The sequence below is a fragment of the Centroberyx gerrardi genome, chromosome 1 (assembly GCF_048128805.1).
Source record: "Centroberyx gerrardi isolate f3 chromosome 1, fCenGer3.hap1.cur.20231027, whole genome shotgun sequence".
Lineage (NCBI taxonomy): Eukaryota > Metazoa > Chordata > Actinopteri > Beryciformes > Berycidae > Centroberyx > Centroberyx gerrardi.
In genome coordinates this window covers 24,512,360-24,540,026 of record NC_135997.1, presented here as the reverse complement: position 1 = coordinate 24,540,026, position 27,667 = coordinate 24,512,360, and the positions used below count along the sequence as shown (strand labels likewise).

Sequence of the window (27,667 nt, the reverse complement as noted above, 5' to 3'; positions counted from 1 at the left end):
GCCCGGCTGTTATAGAGGTGCTTCCCCAAGCATCTAATAATCTACAATGCTCCGGTAGGGCTGCTCAGTTGCCAATGAGTGATAGAAGTCTGGGCAGATCCCAGACCTGAATAAGTGAATATGAGTGAAGCAGGGAATTGCTGACAAACAGCATACATGCTTAGAAAATCTTCCCTGAGTCTCGGTGCTGGCTGGTCAAGATCAGTTAAAATTACCACCAAAATCTCAGTGTGCTAGTGGAATTGTTGAAAAACACCTGCGCTTATTTTTAGCCAGTTTTCAAACGGTAATGTTTTTTCCATTTCTCTATGCAAAGAATTTGAAACCTTTAGCTCCAGTCAGTCACAGAACATTCTCTAATGACTTTCCAAATACAGAGGTGGTGTTTGTGTGCAGTACAATGAGGTGATGCAAAATTATCTTAAATTATGCTAGTTGACTGCTATCACCAACTGTATTAAAATGGGTACCGGTCTTGAGTAGCATGATAGTTTCAATTATCTTTGATTATTATGCTTCATTACTCCCCAGTCAGTTGGGAATGGCAAACTCAAGTTGAACTCTTGCTAGTTCACAGCACTGAGGCCGGCATAATGCTTTGACCAACTCTACATCTGCTGAGAACAATTATGCTAACTAAAAGTGTTCTATATAAATAAATTTAGTAAAGTATTTTAATAATAGAACAGCTAATTGATTTGTTTCACAAAAAATATAGCTGGAAACATTTCATATTCCACGTAAGAATTAATTACAACAGCGGAAAGACTGTGATTTCCAGGTAAAAACAAGATACATAGTTTACTCGTATATGTTTCACTGCATATAAAGATTTAGCATTTCATAATGTGCACAACTACTGGCATCACCGTGACTACTAGTCCTATGTACATTTCACAGAACTCCCTTACAAAAGTAGCTGTTTCTAAGTGAATGAATAAGGTGCTGGGTCATCTCTGCCTACTGCGGAAGGATGAGTCCATATCGGGTGATCAGAGAGACAATGATCAGGTTCACGGGATTCAACAACTTACCACAGGGTGTTCGTCTCTGAGACTGCGGCGTTTCACTTCACCTTTTCATATTTGAAAATACAACATAAGGAAAGTAAGGGCGATGGGGGCAGGCTCACAAAGCCATACCCCGGGGTAGATTATTGCTTGGTAAAAGCCTTTGAACAGGAACATTCTCTGTCTCTGCCATCAACTCTCACTCTTGGACACACATTTTTAAAATGTCAGTTCTTGAGAGCCACAATTCTCAATTTTTTCCCACTCAGTGTAAGTAAATAGGTCTGACTGTGAGTTTTTGTTCACAGACCCCAGGAGAATGGCGTGCATGCTCAGCAGAGAGACCTCTCACTGCAACCTCCCTCTACCATATTGATCAGTACGGCTATTGGCGTTAGCCCTGTGAATAAAATGCTGCTCTATTGAGTCCAATTCCCCACTGGGCAACTGAATGGAGAGACAAAACCTTTTGCATTTTTTTTGTGCACTGCTATTCAGTTCAAATCCCAGGTCTAATGACATCGCCCCCTTGTAGAGAGGAACAGAAAGATTGGAAATGTCAGTGTGGACTGCAGATTCTCAAAATACTGTATATATCTGTTTTTCCCCCTACCACCCGTCTGCTACAGTCTCCGCAGTAGACCAAGAAGAGATCAAATTGAAATGATTTATAAAATCAAGGGCAGGTAAACAGTGTTGTTTTCTGGCTCTTCACTCAAAGTTGTTTGTTGACATCAAAGAGAGGAAGAGGCTTGACATGTGCATCTAGATACATTTCCCCGCTGAAAGCAGCAATACCCTTGACATTTGAAATAATTGGAACATGAAAAAGACAATGTTTATACAGATTCAGAGTACAGAATGTGCAGCGTTTTGTATCCACATTATAGGAACAAGCATTATATTTTTTTGTGATTTATGCTATTGTATGAGGAGGGGAAAGGACCTCTTCATACTCACTTTCCAATTTCTGAACACTTCAGACTTTTCTAGAAAAAACGATTGCTTTTGTAATCTCTGTAATTGTTGCAAATGATTATACATAGGGAATCCATTCAGTGTATCTTTTAACATGATAACAGGCACTAGCCTTTTGGTCCACCAATAACTCGTCTTTCACTGACATAAGGAACTGCTTCACTTCATCTTGTTTTCCCTGAGCCTCGGAATGACTTTAGGTAGTCGAGTGATTTCCCATATATCATTTATTTATTTAGTAATTAATTTATTTGTGTATTAATCTATGAGCTATGTATTTAATATTAAATAGTACACAGTCCTCTTCATGAGTTCTATGGTAAAGTTAGGGCTTTCTCAGTGGTCCTTTGTTTTCTGTTTGGTTGGAATATAGGGCAGTACAGTTTGGGTGCTCTTGTCAGAGACAGTTTGTGTGCTGCTGTTTCGTAGCAGTTTTTTACGGCAGCCAGGGTTTAAGAGACCTTTCCTGGGTAGTGTGTGAGCCCCCGTTGTCCCCTTCACTGGCGAAGAGACATAGGAAGGGTCCAGACAGTTATAGAGGAGCGAGTGCTCAGAGGAAGAGCGCTTGGGGGTGACCGAGCTGGCCAGGAGACTGGGCTCACTATCACTGTCCGGTGTAGCACAGCCGCTCTTTTCCTCCTGTAACTCCCCTTGCTCCTCCTCCTCTTCGTCATCGTCACAGCACAACGCGTGGTACAGAATTTTGTCACTGAAGCGGACCCTTTCTCTTGTGCCGGATGTACGGGAAGTCTTGTGGCTGTGCGTGGAGCTGCTGGCCTCCTCGCTGGATGAGTCTGGAGTAATTATGCGGGGCCCGTTGGGGATGGGCAGCCCGCCGTTCATCTGGGAGTAGACCGAGGCAGTGGTGGGGGGTGGGGTGGGGGTCTGGGTCTGGGTGGGGATGGTCCCGCGGCCCAGCTCCGGCCGCGGGTCCCCCGGCTGTTCACCGGGCCTGCGGGCGGAGACGCCGGAGGCCTCCAGGTAGCTGCAGAACTCCCAGCTATCTGAAAGCACATCTGGATTGAGGAAGTCCAGCCTGAAGGCCTCTCCCAGACCCCGCTCGCTGCTGGACGTGCTGCTGGCTGTGGCCACCGTCCAGTCATCCTGCTCCAGGTCAAAGTCAAAGTCTGACGTTAGTTTGTCGATCTGACCCACCACCTGCCGTAGAAAAGGGAGAGCAGAGAGAGAGGAGCTGATGAGATTATATAGAGAAACGAGTCTTCAGGCCACAAATGGGTCAATTAGTATTTCCAAGCACTTTATTATGGTTGTTATGTCCTACCTAGGTGCCAGATGGAATGGGTTGTCCACATTGGACAATAAAATGATTGTCAGCAGGTGTAGACAACCACAGGAAAGTATTTCAAAGTTAATTTAGTATACTTCTCTGTGATTGACAGCTTACCTGACACTATCTGAATTTCCCTGATGCTGTAAACCCCACCGATTTGGTACTCTACACCAGGTTGAAACAAAAGCTAAGAATTATTCACAACTACTGGTTGATCCTTTTTTGCTTCAGACACTAATTTCCATCCATAAATCCCTGATTGTTTGTTCACGGTGTAGGAAAGGGTTTCGCATGCAAAGCCAGAAAAGGCTCTTGCTTTTACCTACTGCATGGAAAATTATAATGTAAAAGCATTTCATTTTTTGCCACCTCAAAATTAACCTCAATATTTCAGTCATCAGCAGCCACAGAGTGTTGAGTGTTTCATGAATAAAAAGCACTTCAGCTCAAAACACCACTGATTTGCTGACAGCACATAAAATTCAAGCCCCCAATACTTGACATTTTAGCACCTTTAATCAGAATGTTCTGCTCTCAACAACAATCCATTGTAAAATGAAAACACTCAGCATTCATGCAGCTTGTAAATGATACATTTCCCCAAACCATTTGGCAATTAAGCCTGGTGTTTTGAACTCAAAAAAGTTTTTTAGAACATGTGCATGTGGAATTGCAACATAATTGCAGCTGAATGCCAGAGAAAGTATCGTTCTACCCTGAGATTTGTGGAACATGATCCTTTTTTCTGCCTCCATAATTATTTGCAGTGTTTGCTTTCTGGCTCTTGTTGTGACATCAAATGAGTATGGTTGTATCAACAGCAACAACAACACAAAGCCTTATCCCTGCATGTGGAATTAAAATCCTAATTCATTCTTTCTGCGCAGCAACTTTAAAGGGGCAATTACAAGTCTCAGAGACCTGACTGTACAAACATGTTGATTAAGAAGGAGTACTGTTCTGCTGATGTGCTCACTGATAGCTCAGGTGATCTCCACTGCAAACACAGCAATTGGCGTCCATGAGCGTGGTGATCTTGTGCAAATATTCCAACATGACGATTTGAATCTAACATAAATTTGCTCAAGAAAATTTAATTAAAAATAAGAAGTGTAATTGGCTTACCCTACCAGTTACTACTTGCAGGTAGAATACACCTTTTTAGAGAGTCTCTCCAGGACACACCAACACACTAAACTACCACATTTTATATAGCACCTCAGTGCATGTGCTGTTGAATTAAAACATTTGCATTTGAATCTGAGTATGATTGCATGCATGGCATTGGCTCATTTGTCAATGAGCTTCTCTGCGGATCTGCCAGTTGTGGCATGGTATGCCTCGTGAGTACCTGGGCTATGGCTGTCTCTGCTGGCAGACAGCCCAGTAGGAACTGGGCTGTATGAATCAACTAATCCTTGAATTACTGAACCTGTTTGCTGTGTGATTTGCTGACTTTTTACTCATGAAGGTGTTAATGTAAGATATTTCTCAGACCCATATTCGACTGAATAGCTTTGTTTATTTGATTACTCATCCTGAGAAAGGGATTTAATTTAATCAATGTGTTAAAAAAATGATCTGTCAAATGTATTTTACAAGTCTGCCATGGCACCAATACAGACCTAATTTGTCTATTTCTATTGGCTATCAGTTAATCCATGAGTCAGTAGCAATGAGTCATCTCAAACAAATCTCCTTTTAGTTTTTTTTTTTTAGTTTTTTTGTATTTAAAATAGTTTGAATACAGACAGAAAACACTGTATGTAAGTATATTCTTGTGATATGTTAAAGAAAAGTTATTTGCAGGAAATGAATTGCAGTAATGAAGTTTCTAGTTGTTAAACATCACTTGAATGTTAATCTACCTCTGCAGTGGATCATGACCCTGCTTATTTTCCATTTTGAAATGCATTCCCCAGCGTTAACGGTAAGCTATGCCAGCTTCCACTCCTGGTTAGCCTGGCCCCTGCCTCCAGTATGTAGGCTAATTCAGCTTGATAACTGTCTCAGCTCGAAGGGTCTGCTGAATCTTTCTAGGTCACAGATGTGCCCAATGCAGCAACAATGAACAGTAATCTCTGCTTTTTCTTCCAGGAAGAGAATGTGTGATGAGCGAGCTATGGAGTGAATTATTGGGTAAACAGATTGCTTTAGCACAAAGGATGAATGAACACATCAGGAACAAGTCATTAGCAAGGGGCACAATGTGTTTGAAATGGAAAAGGCACAGCGAGAATGTTCAACAGTCAAAATGAGAATGCAGAGTAATTACAAGCTTTACAGTAAAATCACATCCTCTTTGTCGGGGTTCTTTGGCCACGATGTCAGTTGGCAGTAGGATCAGGGTACAAAAATGGATCTGGAATGTTATCTGTAAAGGGGGAAACCACCAGGTTTCAGTATTCAAATCTGTTGTGTGCTTTGCCCTTGGAGAGTTCAGTTTGTTTTACTAAACAGTCAATACTCTCCCCTAAGCCAGACACAAGACAGGAAATCTGTCTTGTGTGAAAGTGAAGGGTAAGACAAACATTGTACATTGAGTACATGAAGTAAGTGTTGCGCTCATTGTGGGTACGCTTCGTCATGACAACACAGAGTAGCCATGGTTCCTTGATTTCCAACATATACACGTTCAGAAATGTTGTCTGAACTGTCCTAGGTCAGAGGACTAACATGCTTGACTGCTATGCTCCTCTGCTCCTAACAGCTGTTGTGATGGCATGCAATACTGTATGTAAATGTACTAGTTAAAAAAGCATATTTAAATAATTTTTGACTGAGGTTGCTCAAAATGTTAAATCCTGGATGTGCAGAAAAGTGTAAAATTGCTTTAAGCCGTAATAAACCTCTGGAGTCAGGCTGTGCATCCCCCCGTGGACTTTATGGCACTATTACTCTACAAAGTTTATGATGCAGTGATGACATATCCTTGTGACCGAAAAAAGCCTCCAATTACAACACGGTTATACAGTGATGTATATAAGTATGGATATAAGTGCTAGGGATTTGATTTGAGCTTTTGTCTTTAATTTACTTGTGACGCTTCCACTGACATTTTCATTGCTGCCCGCTTCTGAGTACATTGTACACTTCACTATTTTGTTTGGCCTTACTAGACTGACTGGACTGATAATTTAATTGGGAATGTTGTTAGCTTGTCAGTGTGTTGTATGTTGTCCCCTGCTGTGTATGTACACTATTTTTGGCTGGGCCAGCAGGTGGCATCAGCCACAGCAGGTGACCAGCCCGAGAAGTTAGACTGGCTCACGCTTAACACACATTTGCCTGCCAGGGTCCGTGCTGCCTGCAGGCGTGGGCCGTCTGGCGGAGGCGTGAGATGTTGTTTTGTCTCGGCTTGCTTCCTGAAATAGGGGGAGGTTCTTCTGGTGTAAATACAGCTGTTTGCTCTGTTTGCATAGTTTTGACTACGAAATAGATATTGCCGATAATGCTAATATTGTATAACATAAATAGAAAGTCTGCTGTAAACCATACTATATAGGCGTACGGTTTACCGCGTATGGTATTATCTATGTCAGCAGTCTTTTATTGAAACATATCAGTTTTGGTTAGTAGAGTTTGCTGGTTTTAGCTAGCATAGAGAAACCAGACGTAGAACAGAAGTGTTTATTTAAAGGGGCAAATAAGAGTTTTAGTTCTTATAGCACAAGTTGACCATGATATATCTGTTTCAATCAATGCCAAAGTACATTTGTTGTGCATGTATGTGTGTGTGTGTGTTGCATGAGTGCATTGCATTGTCTTCTAAAGTTGATTACAAGACAGAATAACATTAAACACGGGCAAGATTTTTTTAGAACATAGTCCATCCACCATAGGACCAGAATTGCCCAGCCACCACTAGGCACAGCTAGTCTTGTTTGTACTGGTCTCGCAGGACACTAAGTGGTATTGTAAATGGTATTGTGTTGTCTGTGCCACGGTATCAGCCAGCAGACATGAGTCAACTGTGGTCACAGCACCTGATCAACACTGAGTCCAGTCATTTCAGAGTTCTCAGTGGTGCTTTAAAAGAGCGGCTGCTGAGGTAGCATCAGGCCAGGGTTTATTACTGCACCTCAACACCTGTCTGAGATGATCGGGCCGGGTAATTGAGGGTCAGAGTGAAGGAGGGCACTTGGAGCCTTGTCCAAGTGAGGTACAGTGATGGGAAAGACAGGCGAAGATAATCTAACACAGAGTGACGGTCGATAATGTAAAAACTCTCCGAAGAGCCTCATCTCAGGCGGAGTGGTGATCTCGGAAATAGATTCAGTACTGTCCACTATCATTACAAGAGTCTTTCTCTCTAATATTCGCCTCCACCTGGAATCATGATTTATTTATCATGGGTGGATATCTGTCTCGTTTCCCCCGAGTGAGCGCTTGTCCTCCGTCAATGCTAATTGAAAATGCTTAGCTTATTCCAGTGTTATTCCAGTACTAATTTTCACGTGCTGCTGATAAATGCTTGCTGAGGTCAAAATCAGCAAATGTGAAAATTTGTGTATGAAATTGTCTCTGATGGGGAGGGGGGTATTTACCACATGTTCTTATCACGCTGTTGATCTTTTAACAGATGTTTAATGGGAATAGCTTGTTTTGATATGCACTGATGACTTTGTGTATGAAAACATTTCTGTTAGCTGTCTAGTAAACGGATGGAGATTACCATCCTTTGCAAGTCTTATGTACGCAAATGATCTGAATAAGCAATCTGTAACATTTTTGTAATGATCCTAATGGGCAGAGTAGCATATTTTCAAAGTCTACCTTGTACTACTTTTGGAGTATTTCGCAGCAAGTGAATACAGCTCTGAAATGTAATGACAACTGTCGCAATGCAGTTAGTACATATGTGAAAAATACATCAGGTGTGATTTACAGAAATAAATGAGACATAACACCCTCACTGGGTTTGTCTGAATTTTCTGTGGCGCATCATTACGCTGTGTTCAAGTGGCCTCTCTCCATCTGTTCCTGTGCCGCCCATTCTTCCAGGAGTCATTTTCGGAGTATACTGAGAAAAGTTTGCAGTGCTTGTTTGTTAATTATGCAGCATCCAGCGTCTGGCATTGATTTGCTTTTTTCATGAGAAAATTTGAAATGTGTTCAATGGAGCCATTCAAACACATCTAAGTGTTATTTCTTTCTCAACATGTCACAATAGATTTCCAGCCTGCCCCTGTGCAGCACTTCCAGCGCTGGAAGCAGTTTATGCCAGTTAGGAAGTCTCAGCAATTATCAAAATGGCCTCGCATGCTGGCACTGAAGTAAAACGTTTGCAAATATTGTTTTAATGTATTTAGCTCCTGCAGCTTCCCAGCTCCTCCTTGCTCTGTATCCCATCCTCGTTTCCACCCACTGAGCGCTCCTCAAGACAAGAATAGGGTAGCATCCTAGACACTCACATTGTGGTGATACTGTTTATCTCATCCACCAGAAGCTAATTTATCATCCCCGACCCACTCTGAAAGGACATATTTACTGGATTCACTTGAAAAATTGTCCAGTGAGAATTACGTGACTCTTACTACAAGTCTTACTTGTGACACTTAAACCATAATCTCTTCTAGGCATTTTATTCACTAGATGATATAGCATTTTGAGAACATTTTCAGTTTGTTCTTATGCACTTGTAATTATTATTACGTCTGTGTGCACAACTTGCAAAATGTACAATGTCAACTTTCAAACTTTGGACACTAGAAGTCTATGTTCTCTAATGCTTATCATTATTTCATCCATCTCATTCTTTTCAGTAAAACTTTCTCATCATACACTGGATGAATGCACTACTGTACATGGTCACTAGCCACACATCCCTCATCAGCTTCAATCATTCTGTATGCCGTGTTGTTCAAATGCAAACAGCTGAATATTGTAGGTTAAATATATATTTATATGTATAACCTACTGTCCTATTGTATGTTTTGCACTCTCCCTTTGCACTGCATTTAACATCCTGTTGTTCTTCTTCAGTACAAACTGTAGGATGCTTTAACTTTTAAGTTTTAAGTCGTCAATATGTTTCTGCAGCAATGTCACCAAGCCTGTACGCTTATTGTACTAGCCAATTATGTTGAATGTCAATGTGATACTTGACTCTGCAGAGTTTCAGCGTGTCTGAGGGAGGGAGACATTACAGACAAGCCAGGGGGACCTGATTTAGGTCAGGCCATCTTGATTGGTGAGATGTGTCGCGTGGTGTTGGCGCAGGGATGAAGTGTCCTTTGAAGTGTTCGCTGGAAGCATTTGGTGTAATTATCCTGTCATGAGAGGGGCTATAAGCCTGAGACTTCATTAGGCACATGCCTCCTGCTTTTTCATCTTTCCTCAAAAAACACTCATCTTTATGGACGCCTTAAAGTGCTAAACAACACTGTGATGAGATCAGGGCCAATACCTCCTGACAACTCGCTAATCAAAAGCATCATTACAAACTTCACTGCATAATGGGCATCATTTATCCCTTTGGGGGTTTCGAGGAGGTGGGCCACTGCAGTCCTTGAGGCCTGGGAAATCAACCACTTCCTTAGCCTAATGCTCTCAGTATATGTTGGTTAATTTAGGTCATTAGACTGGGCACACTCTTCCCACCTGCTGTTTGGCAAATAGCAAGTTTATTGGAAGGCTTTCACTATAATGCTGGAGAGGTTATGGGTTGTACACTCAGTGAGGGAGCGAGGTGAGAAGTCTGTCTTCCAGCAACAGGGAGGCAGAGGGTGCAGCACGCGGAGGTACTGGCAGTGTACACTGGTCATTTATTGAGGTTCTCCTTCATTGGTTCTATCTGTGTCGAGAGGCCTAGCGCTGGTAATGACCAGAAATAGATGGAAGCGCCACGCTACGGGGCTCCTCACTCTGTCTGCTTCCCTGAGATAGCGCTCGGATTAGGCCCGGGCACTGGCAGGTCACGCTGGGCGCATGCAAGGAAATAGGTGTGCATGTGAGCGCAGCCAGGCCACACTGACCCGTTTTAATGACTTTGCCACAATGGCGTTTTCATTAACAATATGCTGTCTTTTTGCAGAAGGCCAATGAAAGTCTTAAGTGATTTGCATGTGTCGCGGTGTGTGTGTGTGTGTGTGGTGGGTTAGAGGGTAAACATGGTTGGCCCGATTGGAAAAGGGGAGAATCTCTCTGGCAGGGGAGAGCACACCACCGCAGGAAGCGGCTCAGCCCAATCCAGCGGTAAATCCTCCACCCTGACAGTTCCAACTTCCAGTCTCTCTAGAAGCCAAACCAGTGAGCAGAGAATCAGCCAATCTACCCTATCTAAAAAAATAAATAAATAAAAATAAAAAAGTACAAATTCTGTGCAGTCCCACGGATATCCCATTTGTGGCAATGATGTATAAATCTTTCTGAATATGACAAGAGGATTATTGGAGTTGTGTGAAAATGTGCAGCAAAGGTGTGAAGATTCATAGTTAAAGTCGGTTTTTCACAATAATATAGCCTTTACTCCCCAACTTTTACTGCTCAGTAAAGAATAGCTATGATTTCTAGAAAATGATTTTGTTCAAAGCCTCATGATATTTTAAAGACAAGAGTGAATTAGTGCTTGCTTTGCCCATGTTAGTGCATTATAGCATATAATACTGTCTCATGCCTTTTTTTTTTTTTTTTTCATACAGTTTTGATGCCAAAACTGTAATGACCAATAAGGTCATTGCCATTGCTTTTGCACTTCCATGTTTACTCTTTGCTGGCCAGCTGCGGCTGCCTGTCTACATATGCTGATGTGTAAAGTAGAGCAAATTAAAAGGTGATAGTTGTCAGGTCATGGATAACAATTCGGTTGCTTTTGTAGCTTCTTTTGTGTTGCTCAACACAAGTAGCGAACAAAAGTAGCGCAGCTGCTTTTCTAGCTTTTCTGTATGAAATGGCTATAAGGCAAAATTTCAGCAAGTGCCCTTCAGACTGTTTCATTGCTCCTTACACCTTTTGGCTTTTGCTTCAGATGACTGGGCATCAGTTTGGTAAAGTTTCACACAAGTTTCTGCAGTCTTAAAGGGGCACTTGAGCACCTAGAATAAAAAGGACAAGAGCAATTGCACTCTTTCTTCACCCCCACCCCCATTTTCCACTTGTGCACACCATCGACTGCTGTACACTTGCAGTAACTGTCTTATGTGATGCATTTTGTTGCATCATGTCTAAACAACTAAAGCTGCCGGCTTTAGAGGACTTGTAAAATCCTAACAAGCTGAAAATTGAAAATTTCAGGCTAAACAACAGGTTTTCACCGAATCTATTGTCATGCTGTCAGAAAGGTGTGCGCAATAAGTGATAAGGCAAGGAGCCCAGATCACACATTAAACACTTAGGGCTAGTTTCAAGCTCGACACCTGTATCAAGCCCACGTATATCAATTGTAATAACACAATTTCCAAGAATTCCCAACATCTAGGCTAAGCTGATGACAACATCGCACAAACAACAAAAATCAAGAAGACCCAAGGCAACTTTTACTCTCAGAGGGGGTGAATCTTGAAGTGCATGGCATCCACATTGCAACCCTCTACAAAAAACCACATCAAACAAATAAATAAACACACACACACACACACACACACACACACACACACAAACAAAAACCAAGTGCCATATCACAGAGGACATGCACACTCATCAACATTGATAGAAGGCACTACTGTCAAAAGAATAATTCTGTTTAGAAAAAAAGAAAGAAGGAAAGAAAGAAAGAAAATACAAAGAAAGAAAAGAGAGAGAGAGAGAGAGAATCATCTTCTTTCATTCAGACCTGTTTTCATATTGAACTTACACTACTCAGCTTCTACTACTCTTAGGGATCTCATTGTCAGCTCTGCTCCACTTTTCTATGTTTGAAAAGCAAGTGTAAATGTCCAAATTTTACAAAAATAAAATGAACACAAGTAAGATACGGTATATCTTATTTGTGTACAACGTACCCTACTAAAAAGAGCTTTTCGAACATCAAAGTTGTCAGATTTACGTTCACAATGAGTCAACCACATTGCATCAATGCCTTTACCTTGAGTGGGGTTCAAACTGCAAACCCCCCACTCAGCAAAATATTTAGCATTACTACAATCCGTTCAGCCAGCAAGACTTCTATGTTAATCAGAGTACTATTTATAATTGACTGAATTAATCATCCATTAATGCATTATGTCTCACATGTCATGAAAAATGTATCATTTGCTCTCTTGTAACAAAAAGTTAAATGTTAAACTGGAAAAGCTACATGTTTCAAGATTTTTGTTTAGCTAAGGCTGCTGTTAACAACCATCCCTGTATTCAGAAAAGCTTGTGACATATTTTTCACAAAAGGAACTCAGATCAACCAAGACAGTTCAATCAGCAACATGCTTTACAACAGAAGCAATAGGCCCTACAATAAAATGTAAATGAATCACCCATATAAAAAATAGTTCCTGCCCAACGTAGCTCAGTGGGTTGTCACTTTCTCCTGTGATAGTGTGCTTTATAGCTTATGATACTAATTAACTGGCAGCTAGGAACATTATTGTAACATCACAGACCAAAATATGATTGCCACGCCATATTGATTACTGATTAGTAATAATTGTTAATCATTAACTATCATGCCTGCCACAGATGATACATTTTTTACTTCTTGTTGATTTACGTGATACAGCATTGTGCTATACAGACCTGTGTTTAGCTACAAGTTAAAACCCAGCCAAGGAAGATGAGTCAGAGCTGACAACTGTTGACAACAGGTGACCAACAACAATGGCAACAGCAGATCTCAAACACTACAACAGTTGGTCTAAGGAATTTGCTCAATTCTAGGGAGATGGCACCATGTACTGACCAGTAGAGGTGACTGCCTCAGATATAAGTCAATGAAAGTAAATGAGCATCAGAAATGAATGGAAGTTTATGAAGATTGTCCCCAAAATGTTCCTCGTTATGGACAAACCAACAGATAAAATAAGATAAGATAAGATAAAATAAGATAAGATAGCACTTTATTGACCCCCTTGGGGAAATGCAGGTGCCACAGTAGCAATTGGCGGAACTAGTGCCAAGGAAATCAAGTACAGAAACCTAGAGGCTCTCTACCTAGTGGCGAGCTTAAACAGATTCAGGGAGATCCTCAATGCAGTCTCTAAACATGCAGACTTCCAGCAATACAAGAAAAAAGGCAAATAGAATGTGTGTATCCTTGCATCTACACAGACAGGGCAATATAGAGTAAAGTGGGCCAGTGAAGATAAGTTGAAATACACAACACCTATCACCATTCATCAATTTGTCATGCATTTTTTTTTCCCCCATGAGCTCAACTCTCATTGGCTACTGCCAGTCTTTGTTGTCAGATTTATGTCATTGCCCTTTTCACACTGCAGGGGTCTGTACAGATTTCTCCAGATTTACAGTCATGAAAATCAGAGAAAAAATAATCTTTTTTTGTGATTTATGTTTTATTAAGATTTCAAAGAACATAACGGGTGTCGCAGCAGCACTTTGCAACTATTTACATAATGGCACCAGAGGTCTGTCCCACCACTGCACCATCCCCATAACCCACTCTCTGACATGATCTCTGGTAAAAAATAAATAAATAGGGAAAATGAAAAAAAAGCATTACTCTACATACACATACCATCATTATCATCATTACAAAAACTCAGATTTTACATAAGGCGCTTGCCCAAGACTGAATCGTTTCCTCCTTCACACCATGGATCAGAACTCAAGAGACTGAGTCCTTAACCCTTTCACACAACAAAAGTATCTCTGCTGACCAGAGGTCCCAGCTCTCCCAAATCTGCTGAGTCAACACAGACTCTTGAAAGACAGTTAGAATGGAGAAATCAGGCCTAAAATCAAGCTAAAAAGTTGTGTAGTGCGATCATAGCATGGGAAGAGCTAAAACCCACAAAATATTCCACATTCTACTTCACTGTGCTTTGCATTTCAATTGACTGCAACTGTCTTTTCAACTTTTCAGCACCTCTATCATATTGCACTGGAGCAATACTTGGGGTGATTTCTCTTTGCTGCTCATTGTTGTTGGGCCATGGGTCTGGATGAAAAGCCCTGACTGGGAGAGGAGCAGCTAACCCTACTATTAATACAGGGCATGCAATCAATATGCCACTGGCATTTCTAGGTTTCCTTGGCCTGCAGTGCTTATCTTTAATGGGAGTGTGCTCCCATTTTCTTTTATTGTGCGAACCCCATATATCATTACCCAACAAATACAGCCTGATCTACCATGCCAAAGTGAAAACATTGAAGCCCAGAGAAAAACAATTTATGCAATTTATTATATTTTTTTTCAGCTTTGTCTCTGCTGGTTTATGGTGGTGGCGGTGATGGGTAGGAGTGTATCTATAGTCAATTCATTTCTATTCCATCTTGTTTGTCTTTGCTTTGTATTTTCAGGCAAAGGGCTCTGTGGTCATTATCACCCAATATTTGCAGCAGCATATTTCCTTATGAAACATTCCAAGTCAATAGTGGATGTGCTTTACATATTAAACAGATTTTTATACAAGCAAGTATAGTATTAGTATCTATACTCAGTCACTGAGTCTTTATTAGGTACACCTAGCTAGTACCAGGTTGGCTGCTCTTTTGTTCCCAGAACAGACTGAATTATTTGAGGCATGAATTCAACAAGGTGCTGGAAACCATCCACAGGGATCATGGTCTGTGTCACTCAGTTCCTGCAGATTTTTTTGGCAACACATTCATTCTATGAACATCTCGTTCCACCTCATCCCAAAGGTACTCTACTGGGTTGACATCTAGGGTCTGTCTGTGCAGACCATTAGTAAACCAAAGTCACTGTCATGTTCCTGGAACCATCTTGAGATGATGCATGCTTCATGAAATGGTGTATTTTTCTGCTGGAAGTATCCACTTGACAAAGGGAAGACTGTGGCCATGAAGGGATGACCTAGTCAGTATATATGTTTAGATACACGGTGGCATTCAAACAATGCTAAGTTGGTACTAAGGTGGCTAATATGTGGCAAGAAGAGATTCCCTACACCATTATCACCACTAGCCTAGCCTAGCATTCACACCAGGCAGGATGGCAAAATCTGAACCCGCCATCTGCATGTCACAATAAAAACTGGAATTCAGCAGAATAGGTTTGTCCCTCTTTAATAATTCAGTTTTGATGACCATGTGCCTACAGTAGCTTCATCTGTTGTTCTTAGGTGACAGGAGTGGAACCTGGCATGGTGTAATACTGTTGTAGTTTAGAGGAAAAAACAACATGCACCCTCCAAAAGACCTTCTTTGTTGTGGTGCTGGGGGGAAAAGGGGGTAGTCCTTGGGATCCATTGGGATTGAAACGTTGTCCTTTTTTGCACAGTAAAGGTGTGTATGGAGCAGTAGAGTGTGTGGTCTTTTATCTCTCTCTCTGATATACACTTCTCAGCCCAGCACTTGGGATGTGTGTATGACTACTGCTATTCATAGTCCCTTAGTTGACTTTGTCAGAAAAACAAACTTAATCCTGCACACACCTAGTGATGAACTCTGCTCTATACTGTTTTTCTGACTAATACTGTTGTAGGCCATCCACTTCAAGGTTTGATGAGATGTACGTCCTGAGATGCCCTTCTGCACACCACTGTGGTACTAAGCAGTTATTTGCATATTTGTGGCCACTCTGTAAGCTTAAACAAGTCTCCTCTGACCTCTCATCAACAAGGCGTTTTTTGCCCTCAGGACTGTAACTGTGACTCACTGTCTGGAGCAGCGAACTGTTTGCGGAAGTGGGAAAGTGGTCTAAAATAAACAAAGTGTATTTTACTATAACATGGCTAGGGATATAGGGACCAAGATAAGGTACCAGATAGATACAGGGACCAACCTATGCTGGATCATCTTTCCCAAGGCCTTATTGCCTTGTTCAGTTGTACTCAACTTAAAAGCCATTACAAATGGCAGTATGAGGTGTAAAAAGTAAGTGGTGTAAAGAGTAAAAAAAAAAAAACAGAAAACCTGAAAAATAGCCAGCATTCTCAAATGAATAGTGTCTTTGTTCAGGGGTCACACAAACTGTGAATGCTACATAAAGACACAATTCATTCAGCAAATATTTTAGCCACAATTTTGGGACCTGTATAAATGTTCAAAGCAAAACTTCATCTTTAAACAACATTTGCATATGATTAATCCTGTAATCTTAAACAGTTCAGACAGTATTTGAACATGAACAACTCTCTCCTGAGCTAGAAATCAGAGAACTAAGACTGTAAGCGAGTGATGACTTCAGGAGATAAAACCTGGAGTTGCTCTATTAAAAAATAATTGGAGACTGAATTTGTGTACTCATAAAATGTTTGTTTGAGCCTTTACACCCAAATGAGCTTTATTTGGTGTGGTGCTAGCTGTTATGAACCAGAAAATGTGCCCATATCTCCGTGAAATCACCCTGGCTTCTGTCACTGTGTTCACAATGTCGTTCTCACATTCACTCAGTGGAGCAGATCAAGGATTGGCCTCTTGATGACATAAAGAGAGTCTTGACTTCCTTTGTTTTTATTTTTTGGAGTCGTTCATGTGCATAAATCTCACATTCACAAATGTAGTCTACTCTACCATGTCAAGTAACATTGAAGCTCAGCATTATAGATTAATTCTGTATTTGGTGGATTTTTTTTCTTTGATGCATGTGGTAACAACAAACTTCTTATCTTTTATAGGGGGTCAGATATAACCATTGAGGTCCTGGAAATGGACATTTTTACCAGTTTTCACCTAAACCATATATTATTTTTCTTAACTTTCTGCAACCTCCAGGATAGTCTTTGAAGAAAATGTTGTATATTTTAAGTGAATGAATGAATAGTTATCTATGTGATATACATTTCAGTTATTATAGAAATATTCAGATTTTTTCTTAATCTTAAATTGTGTTGTTTGAATGAGACACATTTTGCCTTAGTGCTACTATCTACAGAGAGAACCCTGTCGGGGTCATGACACCTGTGCATAATGGGAGCTGAGAACTGAGATCTTGAGTGATGGCACACTCCCCTCCTTCTCCACCACTGTGCTCAAGTAGGCCACAGATATTGGCATGACTCGCTCTCCTACTTCTTTCTCTCAAAACAATTTGTCATTGCTTCCAGGGCTCTGCCAATTCTATCTGTGACAATCTGTAGGGCGGTCGCCTCAGAGAGTGACAAAACCTGTCACAGTGCGTCACTTTCACTCTCTCTCCGGCAAGCGGCAGGATATCTTTGAGTCTGCGACACCTTTATCAGATATGGCAGTTCCTAAAGCTCTGCCTATAACAGCAGGGAAGTTGGAGGGGAGAAGCCGGCGACTTTACAGAGACCTATTTGCAAACAAAATCACTGGGAGACATTCCCCACAAGGCACCATCTGGCTGCCACACATACCTGCTTCCATCACCCCCTCACAATCACCGGCTCCTCTATTTATAGACGCTCTCCCGTCCACCCACCCACACACTGCATCTTGTAAAACAGCAACCAAAATCTTACATACTGAAGGATCTCCTTCAGACAATCAATCATCAGGGTGACAGATGCCAACACTCCTCCCCATAATGTGCGGATAACTTCTTTGCAGCAGTCTGTGTCATTACTAACAATAGAAATGAACAATCAGTCCTCAGTTGGTTTCTCGCCAGACCTTGGAGAGATAGCGAGGCCTGCAATGACCTTCTTTGTCATTATACAAATTCTTCTCCTATTTTTAGCTTGGCCCAGCCAGAGAAAGTAGTGAGATGAGCACTGAAGTAAATAGAATTAAGTACCTGAGTGTGAGAAAACGTATTGGGGTGGCTGGTGGTGGTAGTGGGTGTGGATGCTGTGAATGATCAAACCTTTGTGTATTCTGGGTGGATAGTGATGGAGTTTGTGGTCATGTGTGCTGTGAGCCGTCAACCACCAGTGGGGTGTCAGAGTTATCAATAAAGCAATCAGCGTCTCATCTCAAAAGGGGTTAGGGTGAATTCTGATCATTGTTATGATGTTATTGAACAAGCACTCATCAACGAGGGAATGATACTGAGAGCCCAACACAACACAGACGTGCACTTGCAAGTTAGTCAGGCATTTGCTGCATTTTGATAAGTTCCACTGTGAGTATATTCTGAATGCTATAGGCAGCTGCACAGCACTCTTACTTCAATTGCGCTGCTAAAATGTCACATATAATTTATACTTAAGTAGGCAAGGACAGCAAAATAAGCGTCTCACTGCTGAGATGTTCTGGCATCCAAACAAGAATTTTCCCACACTTACACCTGCACAAATACATTCTCTTTCCCTCTAAGCTGTATCCAAGGTTTTACCCTTTCAGAACAAGAATAAACATTTATTTTCACAAAATTCCAGGGTAAAATACTGCCTTTGAATGTGAAATTAGTCATCAAAAAACACAGATGTGCTGGCACGGCTCTCCACTGAGAAGCTCTTTACACCCTTCCTCCCCCTTTTTGGATGATTTTCATCAGCCCTCTCATTGTGAGAACAATTAGTCAATGTGCATGGATCAACTCCTTTAATTACATATTGAAATATTATGCATAAGCTCTGATACATATTGATTACTGACATTACTTGAAATCTGTAGAGAATACATATATGATCACTTGGAGCAATGCCACAGTGTATGTGGCATATATGCTGTGGCATTGCTCCAATATATATATATATAAAGCTCACTGCTAGCATTTTCCTTCCAACAATTCTCCTGATTTGCTTTTTTAATGTGTGTCTCTTGATAATTATAGGTTGCAGAGTTGGCAGGGAGGCATGGTGGTGTGTGGGGAAGAGCTGCCTCACTCACACAGGCCCTTCCGGCAAGAGGAGCCTGGTAAACAAACCTTACCAAAGCGAGGGAAGAATGCACAGAAAAAAATGCTGTTTGGGGCAGTATTTTTCAGAGCACTGTTAGAAGCAAGTAAGCACACAATGCGAGGGTGTGGCCAGTGTGTGCAAGGTACGCTGGACCATCGTGTGTCAGTGGCACCATGAGTACTTCCCCAAAGTTTTTTTTTTTACTATTTCCTGGCCTCACTTTGCACAGTTTTAATCCCCAGTGTGGGTGACGAGGACCAGAAGACTGAATGACTGAAAATAAGTTGGTTGACATGGTTCACAGCAAAGTCATTGATCTTAGACAAATATCATGGTTAACTCAGTTCAGTTGTTCGTGTATTTTTTTTCTTTGATGGCGAAATTGCAAGTACCCTATAAGATGTGTGACTTTGGCAATCACAGGTTTGTCCAGTCACAGGGAAGGGGAGAGCTCCACCCCGCTCGTGCCAAGGATATTTTCTCATAAGGATTCATGTTGTCCATGGCTACGCATTTTTGTTCAGTGTACTGGTACGGATTGTTTCCTGTTTATTCATTGGCGTTTAAACATATGAAATTTAATTTAAATTTATAAAGTGTACAAAAGTGTGTACTTGTTTGGTGCCACCGGCCAGAAAACCAATGTGTCAGCGCATAGACCAATCAAATAACTTTTTGTTCTCAGACGCAAAAGCCACATCAAACGAGCTAGCTTTTTCCAGCATAGCTGCACTTATTTTAACCTCTGAATACTCCTCATCTCATCCTTAAAAAAACACATTAGGTCACTTAAATTAATAATTGAAACCAATAGCTGAAGCTGGTAAATTTAGCTTAGAACCTAGAGTGCACCCGTGCATGCTCACTGCACTAGAGATAGAAGTGTGTTATGTGATGCGACCAAATTTGTAGTTCGTTAGACATTGGCAACAATATATCATGAAATAGAGTTTAAATTTCCATTGAAAGATAAATTATATAACAACATTGTGTTTCAACCTAAAATCTGGAAATTTATAAGACAAAATTGCTGCTATTAGCTGTGATAATTGTGGTAATTTTGTGGTACCAATAGATATCCCAATAGACTTCTGAAGTCTATTGGGAAATGAGTATAGTTCAAGAACAGAATGGGCGTCCCTCTATATAGCTGAATGGTCAGACTCACATAGATGTGAAAGGGAGGTGTGTATAGTGGCTAACCAGGAGCATAGAGCATGGTAACATATAATGTGTGCATCCATCAGATTTTCTCCAGTCTGCCACACTGTCTGTTCTGTTATCTCATTAGAAATGAAGACATAACACAGTGCGTGGAGTCCTTCCCATAAGCTACCTGCATTCTGTTGGAACATTAAAGGGACCAATTACCACAGAAAAATAAGCAATGTACAGGGGGGTTGAAGGACAGGAGAGGCAATTTTCTATCCTTTTCTTCTCTCACTCCATCTCTGGCTTTCACGCTTTAAATTGCTAGTACATAAACAGTGGGCCTATTGTGCTCTGCTGTTGACACAAATTGGATGGAGTGAAGAATGGAGATGTATTGTTCCATGTAAAGCATATTCATCTTTTCAATAAAGTTGGCATTGGCAGGAAAAAAAAGTGTGAAGTCAGGCCCGGCATCTAATTAGCAGGTAGAGGTATAGTATGGAAGCTTCATCGAGCCATCTGTGGGGAACATTCGTGAGGTGCTCTTCAGTGGAGCTTCCCTCGCTTCTTTGTCTTCGCCTGCATTTCTCCATGACCCTGTCCCCTATGCTCAGCCTGCCAGCAAAACACCTCCTCCAAACCTACAGTAGCGCCTGTTTGCTAGCTCTTTCTGTCTGGATGACGCAATAACTGGTGTTCTCTAGGCACCCACTGATGCAAGCTCCTTGCTTTTCACACACCATTCTACAAGGTTCCTGGAAACATTTGAAAAGGGGCTGCATTAATAATCCATGGAATCCATGTCCATGCGTAAATGTGGAGCCGACCTACAAGTGCAAGTCCTTAGTTGGCCAGTGTTTTGACACCTTTCAGTGTTTCTCTCTCTCTCTGGCAGCCTAGCTTTGATTGATGACAACAAAAGGAGTGGTGAAATCTGAGGGCTGGATGGAGAGATAACTGACTGGCTGAGAATGAGTCAGTCACTAGCAGAGACTCAGTCTGCTGCAGCCTGGAGGAAGAGAGGAAAGGCAGAGAGAGAGAGACAGAGAGGAGACAGCAGTGCAAGAGGGAGAGGGAAAGGGAGAAGGTATCTCCGGGCAAATGAGGCCTTGCAGTTTGGAACCGCACCATGTAGCGTCTGCTTCACCTTCCTAGGTTCATCTTTGGGAGGCAAACATGAATGGGCTAATGTTGCTTTATTTGAGAAGAGAAGCATAGCCAACAGTCAGTGATGTGACCAAACACACAGTAGGGCCTGGAGCATTCTATCTAATCAATCTACCGTGGGAGGACAGAAAGAACCCACGCGCACACACACACACACACACACACACACGACTCGCACTCGCCCGCAAACAACATATACTCAAACAAGCATGCACGCATACACCCAGAACAATATGCACCCACATAAGTGTGTATGCACACACATAAGGACCCACCCACCCACACACACACACACACACACACACACAACCAATCTCGTACCTTCTGGCAGATACTCATACGCCCACGCAAACACAAGCATCAATCACTAGCTCTTTTTCTCTCACATAAAAACACACACTGTCATACACACACCGCGGATACATCCCCAGTATTGGCCAGACACAGTCTGACTGCCAGGCTGGCTCACACTACTCTGATCCTGATGGGAAACAGTGATTATTTTGATGGCAGCTTGTATGTCTAACCTAAGGGCTATGGAGTTTTATTTATAGGCAAAAAAGAAAAAAAAACTTCAAAATGCGATTGTACTGCATTGTGCTGTGCAGCTCTGACTGCATCTCGCTCTGACATCATCAGGCAAACCCCTTCTCGTCTGACCTTGGCTTTCATGCAGTTACTGTACACAACAGATGCAGATATAGGAGACCTGCAACATGATCAGGTCAGTCATGCCAGTGGAGAATACCCCCCCCCCCACACACACACACACACCTTGTAGCCATCATTTAAGCTTCATATTTTTTTTCGTCAGAAGGTGACGGTTGCCAATGATGTCACAGTGGCGACGGGTGCAGTGTGGACAGTGGCGTCGGGGGCTTTGGCGTGCTCTCCCTCTTTAAATAGCCCCAGATCTAATCTGCAGACAGCAGCAGAGTTCTGACAGATCCTGCCTCGGTGCCTCCTCCTACTAGGTGACACATTCTTTATTTATTTTTCCTCTCCTCCGCTCTGGTATTCACTCCATGGAGCACTGGCCCCTCAAGCTATTGTCAGTTCCATTCTCCTTCCATGTCTGAAAAACCAAATGGATTTACAGGGTTTACTGTCAACCACTCCCTTTTGCTGGGCTCATGAATGTGGCGCACTCTTCTATTTCCACTCTTTTATGTCCACACTATCCATCCCTTCACAGTGACATGGTCATTATTTTCATTATGGGCCCCTGCCACGGTGGCCCTGTCGTTGTCTCAACATGTCTTTCACATGTGACATGGGCATGCATGCGTGCTTATGTGTCTCGCCCTGTGTAGAGTAGCACGTGTGCATCCATCTTAGCTCAGTACTGTGTAAGTCTGTGAGATGGTCACAGCACAGTCAGTTTCAAAGACAGTTAGCAAAGCTGAATAGCTTGAACCCTCAGTCCTCTTCTAGTAAGCCTGAGAGAGAGGTGGAGAACCTGGTATGGGTGGACCTCACTTTCAATACGGAACCCCCCTAGTCTCCAGGTTCTACCAACCGCAGTGTACGGCTGCTAAACATCCCATGCCTGGTATTACCAGTGACAGGGCTACTATACCTTTTCAACATTTCTACGCAGGGGCAGTGTAGTGGACGTTATAATAGTGGGCTTGCAGCTGGAAGGTTGTGAAGTGAATGAGAAATAATGAACCTTCCCTTATCAAATACCATTGATAAGGGAAATACCCCCAACTTCTCCAGTAGAGCTCTACAGCGGCCAACAGTAGAAGTTAAACTAGGCAGCTCCCAGATGTGAATGTGAAAAACAATATGAATGTGAAGCAATGTTATGCTGAAAAAGAGCATGCACGCTCAGCAAACCTTCCCTGGATGAATAAAGGTTCAAAATACTCTTGCAATGTCAAAGCAACCAGTTATTTATTTGCCAATAAACTGTTTGCTCAACCTCACAAAGTCAAACAGAGGAATTGTGTTGAGACATATTTCATAGTCAGGTACAGTAATAGAGCTCCAGAGATGTATTGTTTGACTATTGGCCCCATCAAGCCTTTCTCTGGAGATGGAGGGTTCCCACTACTATATAGCAATAGATATGAATGCAACTAAAAAGATACATCAATCACAGAAGAAGACTGGTCAAATTCACAGAGATGGTTGTGATTGTTTTATAGTATTGTGCTTCTATTTGCCAATATGTGGAGTATTCACTTTGATATCCAAGAAAGCAGATTGGATAAGATCATACTATCACTCTAGCAATAATGTCATCTGTCACGCTCCGGACATGATCTATGTATTGTAACAGCGCACCCATTGAAATATATAATGTATATGTAACTATAGGATCAATTGAAAACTCCAAAGCCATGGAATAGTCCAGTGATGGCAGTCTGTCATATGTCGGCTTGAATTGCCATTTCAATGTAAATGTCCTAATTCGCCATGCATAGCTTCTTGCTCCACACCACTCTGGCAAACCTGGAAATAAGCTGATGTGTAATGCTGCACTGTATTTGTGCAGTGTATTCCGTATTATAGTTTAGCCAGCAGTAGTGTGGACTTTGCTGGGATGAAAGGGAAGAAAACAGGGGGTATATTTTTAGTTTATGCGATTGTGTGATGACAAGGTGAAATCCATTTCTATGAGATATTCTCTCGACCCTCCTCGCTCCATGCACAATTAATTTGATACAAGCTAGAAGCATAAATCCTGGATGATTACGCTGTGTTCAGGAGGAGAGCAACGAACATTTTCATCTTCTCAGGACTCAAGAACAGCAGGAGACAAGGAAATTAGTTTTGTTGTATTATGCAGATGTTGGTGCATTCTGCAGCATCGTCAAGATTCAGCAGTTGGGGTGTGTGGGGGGGGGGGGGGTAAAGGTTATTAACGTAAAAAAAAAGAGTCCTATCTATTTATATATTTATTTTATATTTATTTATATTTTTTTCATCATCCTTTCCAAAAGCAATCCATTTATGTGTCAAATAGATGCTTTCACTCGAAATTACTACATTTTAATGGCCGCAGGTGTTCTGTCCAAGGTTGTTGTGCTGTTGTGTACATCAACAGTCTCTTGAGCAGCGGTCCTGTGAGGCGAGGCTCTTCGCTCATGATCAAAATGTAAATGTAATCGAAGCAAATCTCTCCTTCCACCCCCACCCTCCCCCAGACACAGGCGCAATTAAAAGCGCAGTAGCCCAAGCTGGAAAGTGGCCAGCTGTTCTGGGTTAATAGATGGGCTTGGCCAGACGTCTGCGAGGTGACCGCTAGCTGGCAGCCCGCTGGATGAGGTTGCAGATTGTACGTGGACATGTGCCTCGCTTCCCTCTCACTGTGCAGTTGTCACCGGGGATGATGAAGCACCCTGAAACTCCCTCCTTCTCTGTCTTTAGCTCCCTCTCGCTCGCCCTTATTCTAACCCTCTGTCTAACCCTCCTCTCCCCACGGCCGCAGCAAGTGCAGTGCTGACACGTGGGTAGCATCTCAGCCTCTCTGCCCCTGACTTTAGACCCCGGAGGAGAGTGTCTCTATTGAGTCAGGGGAATTCAAGGACTGAGAGAGCAAGAAAGAAAGAGAGAGAGCGAGATAGAGAGAGCAGGAACCAGAGACCATGCTCTTTGATAACCCATGGCCCATCTCTCGTTCCACTCAGGAAAGTAAGGTCCAATGTCAACAGTGCATACTTGGTGCACTCTGTGTCTCCCTATTGCACTTTCGCATTCATTTTCCCTCAAACCTGGAGACAAATCAGTTCAGGCACAGGCGTGATCTGCTTTGACCTGGAATGACATGAAATGGCATGCTAAAATATGTACATCGCTCTAAATATTCACCCGGTGTGTCCCGGTTGCAGCCTAGTTCTTATTTCAGCACTGCTCTGCTTAGTGGTTTCATTTGGCATGTGCTCTCATTTCCAGAGCAAAAGAGGGGGAGGGAGCAAGATGGGGGGTTGGTGTGCTCGGTCAGCCACGGATGTTACTGTAGCTTTTCTTGTAATCTTTAGAATAGAGCTGTGTTATCGATGTTGAACAGAACTGTTGGTCAGAAACCAGCACTAAAGATCCCATGGACATATTCCCCCATAGATAGCTATGAAAGATTCCAATACAACGCAAGATAGCATGAATTACCCACGTGATAGACAGTGTACGTTATTAAAGTATTCATTGACTCTAATGCACAATGGAGAGAAATGATGTGAGCAGTATAATAAATAATAGGTAAAGTTTGCAGAGGTGGCTCTGATAGTTAATCATATATAATCTAGACCTAATCTGTTCATGGCCACTCCTCAGTGTAACACATCAAAATGCATATGAAATAATTGTTTTATGTTAAATGCTTTGTGCTTCTTTTTTTTATGTCGCTGTGCCAGGTAGCTCAATAGTATGGTATCCTGAAAGCTTTAATGCAGTAGACGTTAGAAGTGTCTGAGGAATACAGGAGCAGAGTGTGTTATACGCAGAGAGTCTCTTCATCCATTCTCTTCCAGCCCTCTCTTTGGTTTTGCACTGGCCTGATTAGTATTCTATCTGCGGCGTTGGAGACTGGTCTAAATTTATCCAATAAAAACAAGGAGCTGGGTTCACCCTTCCAACTCTGATAGAAAAGGGCTGACCAGACTTGAACTGCCCCTACCTGCTGGGGGATCATGTTTGTGTTTTTGCCTCTGGCCACAATTCTGGCACTTGAGCAGCAGTGCTGTGTCTGGGCTTGATTGGGCGCTTCTAATGACATGCCTCAGTGCTGCTGGCAGGGAGCTATAGACCCACACTTACTCCAACATAGCCTACTACTGTACTGCTGGGATCCGACTCAGGGATGGCACATCAATGACACTTACTCTCTCAAGTTCTATGGAAATAGGGGGACGCTTTAATCAGTGGTGCAAATAAACATGGCAACAAATATCTATCTCAAGAGTCCTTACAAGCAGACTCTTAATTTGATATTAATTAACATGCCACCATCCATGGCTAGGATGAACAGTTGGCAAGTTGGAAATGAAGGGGAATAAATAAGAGGGAAAAAAAGAGAAACGACTGCCTTCTAGCAGACAAGGAGCTGTGGGGAGCCGGGAGAGGGAGGCATGCAAGTCCTCGTGTCTGACATGTAACATGTCGAGGAAGCGGTAGCTCAGTCCTTCATCTCTCCATTCTCATTGTGAACATGTCGCTGAATGTCCTACGGTAGCAAAGGCAGACGCTCTTACACTCGCTGCAGTCCACCCAATTCATTAGCCTCGAGATACCTAGCACTGCTCTCAGAAAATCACCACTCTGCCCAATGTAATGAAAGTGGAGAGAAATGGATAGCTTTGTGGAGAGCGGCGGGACAAAAAAAAAAAGAAATAGCACGAGTCTATCAATGAAATGACAGGGGCAGAGTGTGTGTGGTGAATTAAGAGAATCCGATGGCCTATTTTTCCTCTCTCATTGGAAATCATCAACACTAAATACAGCAATAGCAGATAAAGGAAGGAAATCCAATAAGCTATAAAATGGCTGGAAAATACAGCCACTGGCTGTCACAAGAGTTTACAGCGGGTTTGTCATCAGAATAATTCTCCACTGCTCCAAAAGGAGTCTCCCTGTAAAGAGTGGCTTAGGCTTGGGGTGGTTTAGTCCATGGCAGCTTGCTAGAGCACCTTTCATTAGATGAATGTTATTTCTAAATTGAACTGCTGTGCCAGATTGTTTGATCCTTTATTGTTCTCACTGTTGTGAGTGCACAGCACCTACCAGAAAGTCTAACATTTTCACCAGCAGTTCTGAAGCATTAAACACTCCTGTCAGTTATTTTGACAATCTTTAGTGGGGGAGGGTAAGAAGGGGGTGGGAGGGCTGAGTGACGATGCGGTTCGGAGTGCCAGCACTGCTTTTTCCTTCCTTCCTTAAAGCTCATTTTCTCCTTTAATGGCTTAATGCCCTTTAAAGAGATGATACCCGAGGCAACATTCCATTCTTTCCATTCTTTTTTTGTTTTGACTGATGATCAGGCTGAAATTATTTCTGTCCCTTGTTTGTCAATCCAAGAAAAGGGACATACATAATAAGAGATCTGCATGCATAGAAAATAAAATCCAATTTATGAATCTCCACGGATTAGAGATTTTAGTATCCAGTGCATTTGATGCACATCATTCTAACAGCTAATATGGCTACCTTGGCATTCAGATTTGCTTGCTGCTAGTTAATACTTGTTGTAGCAGGTCTGATACCAGGAAACATGCAAATCAAATGTAGTTGGAAATAGCAAG

The 27,667-nt window shown here is 42.1% G+C and overlaps 1 protein-coding gene across 1 annotated transcript in view; it reads right to left on the bottom strand.

Annotated features, from left to right (window-relative positions):
• Positions 1–1,921: 1,921 nt before the first annotated feature.
• Positions 1,922–27,667, bottom strand: part of insyn1 (inhibitory synaptic factor 1) — a 43,287-nt gene continuing 17,541 nt past the window's right edge. The window contains exon 3 of the mRNA XM_071894349.2: positions 1,922–3,146. Within this exon, the coding sequence (XP_071750450.1) occupies positions 2,325–3,146 (822 nt within the window). The 3' untranslated portion in view covers positions 1,922–2,324. The remainder of the gene's footprint in view (positions 3,147–27,667) is intronic.